We start from the raw sequence: 8,245 nt of genomic DNA, 5'->3' as shown, positions 1-8,245 counted from the left end.
GCTTCTATTCCTAATGATTCAGTGATTGAACCGTCTTCCAATTAATTGGATAAAACCAATTAGAAAGTAGTCTTATATATTCTGTGTCACATGTTTTCCCTTTAGATTTTATCATCTATAAACCACTGAGAAGTGTAATTAAATATTTTTGGAGGGTTCACCAGTCACCACCGTGTTTGAGAGCTAAATAAATGAAATTCATGCGGAAAGTTTCCCCTTTTAGCGTGTTATGCGTGTGGTCCTAATTAACAAAAAGTTCATGCACATAGATCCAAAAACACACTTGTTTGAGGATGGCGTTGATATTATATATGCCACACGCCAAGAAGGAAAGAACTTGTGCTTTTGTGGCATGCGTTTCTGCAAGTTGCATTAGGATACGTCTTTCATCTACCTTGTGCCTCTCTAATTTTCTAACCTATATATAAATATATATATATATATTTGTTTCTTTCTTTTTTTAATTTTTAGTGATGAAGAAAGCGAGCGTGCGGCATATAGATAGAGAATGATTAGTGGGGTTGGCGTGGCAATCCCAAATACAGTTGAAGATAGGGCATTTGGTTGAAGAAAGGGAATGCATACAATGGAGTATCATCCCCACTCTAATGGTCCCCTACACTTCTTCCTCTATGACCTAATACTTTGTCCCAACTCTGAGTGAATAATAATCTATATGCATTTGTTAATTATAGCTAGCCATGCATATAATATATGTAGAGATATTAATGCTCTGCCTTTTCTTTTTCCACTTCTCTTATGCTAACCATCCATCTCTACAAACCACTTACCTCTTCTTTCTTTAGACAAGAAGATAAAACCATAATACTCCTGCAACCCTAAATATAAAACCCCTTTTGTAGTATAATTTATACTATAAAAAGTACACTATAAAAAGAGTCTTATATTTAGGACCGGAAGAGTATTATATTGCTACCTACACACACACAAAATACGGCATTGATCATGAACGCATAATTAAGGTACCTTCGCCTCACCATTATTTTTCACTTGAAATTAAAATAGAGGCATGTGTTTTCCTGCATACATGACTTGTTATCTCGTACTTAAGTTGTTTGGGTATGGGATACACACACACACATGCATGTGGACAAATAATTAATACAAGTAATTAACCGGGAAACTTGCCTTGAATTTTACCTATAAAGAGAAAGTGAACCAAGTGGAGGAGTCACCTAGAGAAGGAAGTACAGTAGTATGAACGTTATTAGATTCCATTGCTGTGGTTGGGGAAAGTTTGAAGGAGGATTCCTCTTGGTAAGTAGGTAGGGAGGGTTTGGAGAGTAGAATTGAGAAAACTTGGCCATGAAAATGATTGGCACATGATGGGCCATATACAGGTCATTGTTAGTGACATAAAAGTAGCAAATGAAACATTTAATCAACTACTTAATTGAGGGGAGGCAGCCTTAATTTGCTTACTACGCTGTTGTTTGAATTAAGTGATAGTGGTGTGGTAGTTCCTGAAAATGAAATTCACCAATCGTTTTAATTCCCACATGCTCCACGTTCATTCTTACTTTAATCACTCTCCAATCCTATATATTAATCTCATCTCACACTGCTTACCACAAGCGTAACCTCGTCGCAACATCGGATTTATATTCAACAATAAGAAGACCACATTCTTAATAATTCATGGTCACGGACAGTTTTGTGTTTCGTTCGTGATTTTCATATATATTATCTACGAAGGAAGCGGAATAAGCATGCTTCTCGAAACTAAAATTAAGAATTAGTATGATTCATTCCGTATTATTTTTGGGCATATATATGAGAGTTGAGACAGTCTGCTCCTCTTGTCTGTCTTATTTGATATCTAAACTTCATTTCATAGGATACATACATATTTATGTATCTCATTCATTTAATATGTCCTCCTCCTTAATTTTTGAAGAACGTTTACGCATAGAGCTAGAATGTGAGTTAATGAAGCAGCTTTTGAAATAATATGCAACAGTTGAGATCTGTTGGTGCATATATAGCTGATGGATATATATGAAGCCTTCCAAAGGAAGAAACAAAAGGGCAATAAATACTATTGAATAATAATGATGATGATGATGGTGAGGGTTGAGATCTCTAGGACACAGGGCTTCCACATAAACACAAGGGTGCTGGAGAGAAAAGATCCGAATATTATTGGGACCCCTCTCATTGCAGTGAGTAAACAAGACACAGGCTGTATGGTTGAAACGTCAACTTCTCCAAAAAGCGCTCTTTAATGATGATATTTCATATTCACTCACTCATCCTTCTCACACACATTTCTATCCATCTATATATATATATATATATCCCATTTTTCTCACTGCATGATCTCATCATTCCTCATTTCTATTCCTTCTAGCCAGCTTGCTGTCATTCAAAGGAAACCAAAATTAATTAGTTAGTTGAAATAATTTAAAGCCTGCTTTCTTAAAAACTCAAGGCTTTCCGTCACCAGCCACCATGGATGTAGCTGATAATTAGGTTCTATTTGTACCTCGTGATTATTTTAACTAACAACAACCTGCCACAAGTCTTAATTTATAAGAGAAACATGTGCATCACATATATAAATACGATCCAATTTTAAGTTGTCTGATCCGCAGTTAAAATATATGGGAAAGAAGTAATCACAAGTACCGAAAAACGTGTTTTATACCAGTTAAAAAAGAACAAGATAAGAAGTGAAGACAGTAGTGTTTTTGTAAATAAATTATAATTTGCTACTTTGCTACACCAGTTTAAAATATAACTAGCGTGTTAAAAAAGTGGTACAGTTGTAATAACACTCCGTGTAGATAGTGAGAGAATTTTAAAATAATTGTTTTTTATTTTCTTCCAGAAACAAAAGTGAAAAACAATTGATTTCTTCAAAAAATTCTGTTGCTTTCTACAGTCTATACCTGTTGTATCAGAAATGAAAAACCCAAATTTGCTGTTCATTGATGCTCCCTCCACTTTCAACCTTAAAACTCAGAGACTCCCTCGCTGCTGACCTCTAGTCACCTCAACTGGTGTGGACATATTTGCTTGTTTCCCATTCTTCGATGATGGTTTGTAAAATTATTGGGAGGATTATAAATGATTAAAGGATGTTAGATTTCCATTGTATGATTATTGGGAGGTCGAACTTTTAGAGGAGACTTGGTCAAAATTTTTGCAGAACTTATGGATATGCTAATTAATTAAGATAAGGAAGTGATGATTTACATGCTAGCTAGTTGTGATTTAATTTACTGATTGTAAAATTATTGGGAGGTCCAAGTTTTAGGAGATATATTTTATATAGTATTCTCTAACTTGAATTTCTCTCTGTCTCCGCATTTAGATAGTGATCATCAAATAGATTATAAGAGGTGAGAGAGTGGTGGAATATGGGATAAGAAATAATTATTTTTGTTGCGTAAATTGTTCGAATCACATACGATTAAATGCTGCGTAAATAAAAGAGCATCGGATGGTATCTGCAGGTGAAGAATCAATTTCATGTCAGAAATACAAAAATATGTATCACCTAACACTCTCTCTCTCTCATAATCTTTATGGCCGGACAAGCTTCATAGTATCCCTCCGATCCTTATCTTCCTACTTTTCCCACACATATCTATAAACAGTAAATATGTCAGTCCAGTCCTATGACAATACGACCACTCCTTCACTCTCCCATATTTTGTGGCTTAAGTTACATTCGGTTGTTAGAGACTGATCTCTCTAATAATAAGATAAGAAGAATGGGGGCCGGGAAGCCAGCATCAATAAGGAAGAAGCAAAGTTCTGATGAGTAGTCTGACTTCTGACGCGGCATATTGATTCCTATAGATACTTTACAAAGTTGTTTGGACTTTCCTTATGCTTCAACATCAAGACAACGTAATCTCTATGGTTGAAATGAATAAATAATCAAAGCGAAAAGCAAGCAGACAGCTTCGTTAATTGTAAATACTAAAATTAAATAATTGAGAATCAAGACCACACAATACGCGGCTTTTGTGGAGTCAATCATAACAAAGTTTAGGAGAGACCATAGATGTGGACACGTCTTATATTATTGGAAATCGTCCCCAGGCTCAAAACTCAAAACATCAATTGACTTGGTTGACTAATTAGGAGCTTGTTCCTAATTAATTCGTCATTTTCTTGCTCCTCAGTGCTGCTTTCTTTCTCTCCTTTATTAAAATTGGGATACCACCAGCTCCCATCCACTCCAAATATTTGCCCCCGCTTGCAGCAAAAGAAATTCTCCATATAATCATTAATACATTATAGACTGTGGCAGTAATTTTTTAAATATGAATTGAAGTTTGGTTTTGAATTAAACGTCCTTGTAATCTTTGTATAAATTTATAAATTAATGATAATTTTTATCATTCCATTGCATCGAAGACGCATGAGAAAATTAATCCCTACTATATATTTTTTACTTAAAAAATATTTGATTAATTAAGACGTTGTTCTCACAACCCGGACTATATTTTGGTTTTCTACAATTTTTTTTTGAGCAAATGGTTTTCTACAAATTTGACTAAACTTTTATACGTGTCAAAATTAATTTACTTCTGGAAAAGAATACAATTATCTTAAAGTGTCTAGTTAATTATAGAAACAGTGTCTAGTTATCGTACCCATCAGAGGAAATTAATATGTTGACCACATATTTTGGACATAAATGAAGAGGTGCTTAAATTGGGAACAAAGTAGTCGTGGTGACTAGTCAAAGTTTGTCACATTGATAATTTTCATGTGGGTGTGATTTCAATGCGTTGGTCAAATACTATTAATAATTTTCTTTCATGTTCATAATCTTTTTTTTTTCCAACATGTATAATCTTTAACATCTGTATTTCTAAACAAAATCAAGTATATATTTTTTTTTGAAAAAATATAATACATGTTGCCACCAAATTAATAAGTAGTGCAGACCTTTTTTTGGCTTTTATAATATATATAAATTTCATAATGTACATGAGTCCAATTTTAATTTAGTTCCGAAAATAATTTTAACTCTGAATAATAACTTCCATTATCAATGCAGGCACATTCTTTTGACTTGCACGAATATTTTTAATTTATCCATATTTAAAAATAACAATTATATGCTAACAATTTTTTAGAAAAATATTATAATGTAATTTATGCTGAAAATATCTAATTAGTATATACGTGAGGGACATGATGATGGCATATATACTTGGTTCATTCTGAAAGTTTCAGACTTTTTCTGCCAAATTTCCATCATATGGGAGGTGAACGATAAGAAATGGGACCCGACGTGTAATAATTAAATTTTGAGGGTCCTCTTTAGTTTTTCCCACCAGTTTCTTCAATTATCTTAAAATGCCTCCCAAACTAGATATACTCTCTCCACAAGAAAACAATCCAATGTGTTCAGTCAAAATCCCCGTCACAGCAATTTTCTTGCAGAATGCTCTATGCTCAATTTTCAAAGCACTCGATTCTGGTAATTTTTTTTACAAACGTTTCTTGGTTATTAATTTTTTTAATAAAAAAATATATAATATAAAAACAGTTTCTTTAAAGTTCACTCACCAAAAAAGCATAAATCACTTGAAATTCTTGTCATAAAAATTTGATTAACAAACACTAAAAGTTTGTATGGAAATTCTAGTGATGAAATTTCAGAATATGTCATTTAATTAATTCTGCTTGTTTTTAAATTACTTGAGGAAACTTAAAGCCCACCCCTTTTTCCTTCTTTCTTTCCTCGGGAGAAAATTAAGGCTAATGAACTCGGGATTCATGGTGGATCATCATTAGATTAAAGAAGGCATAACTTAGTCAGTACTTTTTTTCTGTGTCTAATTCATGCATGTTCACTATCTTTTTGTTTAATTTATAAAATCCTGTCCAGAAAACTCGTGAGACAAAACAACTAAAGAATTCTTCTTGAAAGCCACTAACAATATTTAAAGGCCAGACGGCCATCTTTCCAGCCTTAATGAATTCAGTTTTCTCTGCGGAATCAAGTATGTACAGTAATTTGCTTTTGGGAACCCAAAAAAAAAAAAAAAAGCTTTGCTTTGTATAATGCCAAAAGCAGGGAGCGGAAGAATCTTTATCCAATCAGTTGCTTTCTTCTCAACAGCTGTCCCTATTGTTATCGCGAGAAATGTCCCTTAGAATTTGCAGATTGAGTTTTATAACAATGAAAATTAAACCAGGTTTTAGGCACACTAAGCATATTATTAATTAATAAAAAAAACATAAAATAGCTAGGGCAACACATGAGGTACCTTTTTCACCAGATCTCAAGTCTGTTTCCTCATAATGTTAACGGAGCTTTCAGAGTGTAAAGGGATTATTTAAGTAAAAATTGCTCCACCGTGTAAGGAATAGATCTCGATTAAGAAGCCAGGCTGAGTTATTCATTGGTTTTGATATCCATAGATGATTACTCCGAACAAAAAGAACATTATTTCAGTGATCAGATACAGAAAGAAGACGCACTAGCTTGAACATGAATACAAATGTAGTTACAGACTATGGCCATCGGGATGCTGAAATAAGTTAGCTAGTTAGCTAATCATTTATTGGATGGAGCGATGAATGCCTAACATTAATTAACACCAGGAGAGAAAACATGTTTCTCTTAATTATCTGACACTGTTTGTCAGTAGAGAAAGAAAGAAAAAAGGGTACAATATATGTAGATAGATAGATGGATATGATATATATATATATATATATATATGAGTGATCAAAGAGATTTATAGGGCTGGTTCAGGTGACGCTGATGACTGGACCAAGAAGGGTATTTTGGTGCTGGAGAGTGTTGTTGGGGGCTGCAAGTGTGAGCTCCAGATCAAGCGCCGCTGATCCATTGGAAGATTTCAACAATTTGGCACCTTGTGAAGTTTCAGAACGTTGAGAATAATCATCATCCGCAATTTCTTCTGTTTGTTTATCATCTGGTGATTTGTCGGCTTCCATTATCTTGCGGCCAAGAAGCTGCAAATCAGTGTCAATATTCTCTGCCGAATCGCCTGCCTTAGGATGAGCATGACCTTGACTGCTTCCAACCTTCCATATACAATCCTTTTGGATTATTTAACCCCATATATATTATGAACCATCAGGAATTAATTTGAAGGCTTGATAATGATTAAAAAAAAAAAAGAAGGAATAATAATTAATGTACCATGTCAAAAAGACTGGAACGTCGCTTCTTCTTGTGAAGGGTGGCGAGTCGAAGGAAGTATTTCTGAGCATGACTGGCAACTTGAGTAGGGGTTCTGGTGGTGACATAGTTCCTGGAGATTCCCCGCCAGTCTCCTTTTCCCAGCTTCTCCAGCCCTACCAGGAATGCTCGGTGCTCCTCTTCTGTCCAGGGAACTCCTGAACGAAATTAATTATCACCGGTAGTCATTAATTAGCCACATTAATAAGTAAATTTCTTAAATACTCCGTAGTTTCTGATCATAAATTAATGCGGTTGGGTCAGGAGATGAAATATATGTACCTTTTTTCCGGTCTTGTACTCGACCTAGGAGACCGTCGGAGAGATAGCCGAGGGAGGTTCTATCGCAGTGTTCGTCGATGGTTAATCTGGAGGAAGAGAAAGAGGAAGAAGAAGATGAGGAAGAGGGCAGAGAGTCCATGCTAAAGCTTTTCTTGATGGCAACACAAGAAGAAGACGATATGTCCAGTTGAACACCGAAGAGTCGAAGCCCTGCGAAAGCACCTCTCATCGATGTGCACGTCCTTGAATTGTGGCCGATGTTCCCACAATGTGAGCACTTCCTCGCCATTTTCACTCCCCACAAGTTTAATGGGTCTGTCTCTGTGTGTCTGAGAGAGGAAGGAGAGAAGGAGAGAGAAAGAAAGAACGAGAATGAGAGAGAGAGAGAGAGAGAGAGGGAGAGAAAGAGCAGAAATCAGAGATATGTTTGGTGGTATATATGATGATGGAGGAGGTGGGGTTTCTGAAATTGGACGCACACCAACACAAGGTGATTGGATGGACATTGTTTATTGTTGGATATTTTTGAGATTAATTAAATTTTTGTAAATTAAAAAAAACAAAACAAAACCAAACCAAACTGTATCTCAAACGTACGATACCTTATCTTATTTAGAGTATTTGTGTCCTCTGGGATTACACGGACTATATCTCTCCACCAAACCATATATTTAATTCTATATATAACTGAAGAACCTTCCACATATACACACACACACAATTCGTAATTTATATATGCTTCCTACTTCACAGCAACTT

At 35.0% G+C, this 8,245-nt stretch overlaps 1 protein-coding gene across 2 annotated transcripts; it reads right to left on the bottom strand.

Annotated features, from left to right (window-relative positions):
• Nucleotides 1-6,415: 6,415 nt before the first annotated feature.
• On the bottom strand, nucleotides 6,416-7,873 carry LOC114735988 (transcription factor MYBS3-like). Of its 2 annotated transcripts, none has more exons than XM_028923777.1 (3): nucleotides 7,487-7,873; nucleotides 7,166-7,362; nucleotides 6,416-7,062 (listed from the first exon to the last, which is right to left on the bottom strand). In XM_028923777.1, exons 1-3 carry the CDS (start codon nucleotides 7,773-7,775, stop codon nucleotides 6,748-6,750), a joined length of 801 nt encoding a protein of 266 aa, XP_028779610.1. In that variant the 5' UTR covers nucleotides 7,776-7,873; the 3' UTR covers nucleotides 6,416-6,747. The 2 variants fall into 2 exon arrangements, with proteins under 2 accessions (XP_028779610.1, XP_028779611.1); XM_028923778.1 differs by having other exon boundaries at nucleotides 6,416-7,047.
• Between the last annotated feature and the right edge of the window lie 372 nt (nucleotides 7,874-8,245).

The sequence above is a fragment of the Neltuma alba genome, unplaced genomic scaffold (assembly GCF_004799145.2).
Source record: "Neltuma alba isolate B1F8T4 unplaced genomic scaffold, ASM479914v2 tig00013275_pilon, whole genome shotgun sequence".
In the NCBI taxonomy this organism is placed as follows: domain Eukaryota; kingdom Viridiplantae; phylum Streptophyta; class Magnoliopsida; order Fabales; family Fabaceae; genus Neltuma; species Neltuma alba.
This window is presented reverse-complemented; position numbering and strand designations above follow the sequence as displayed.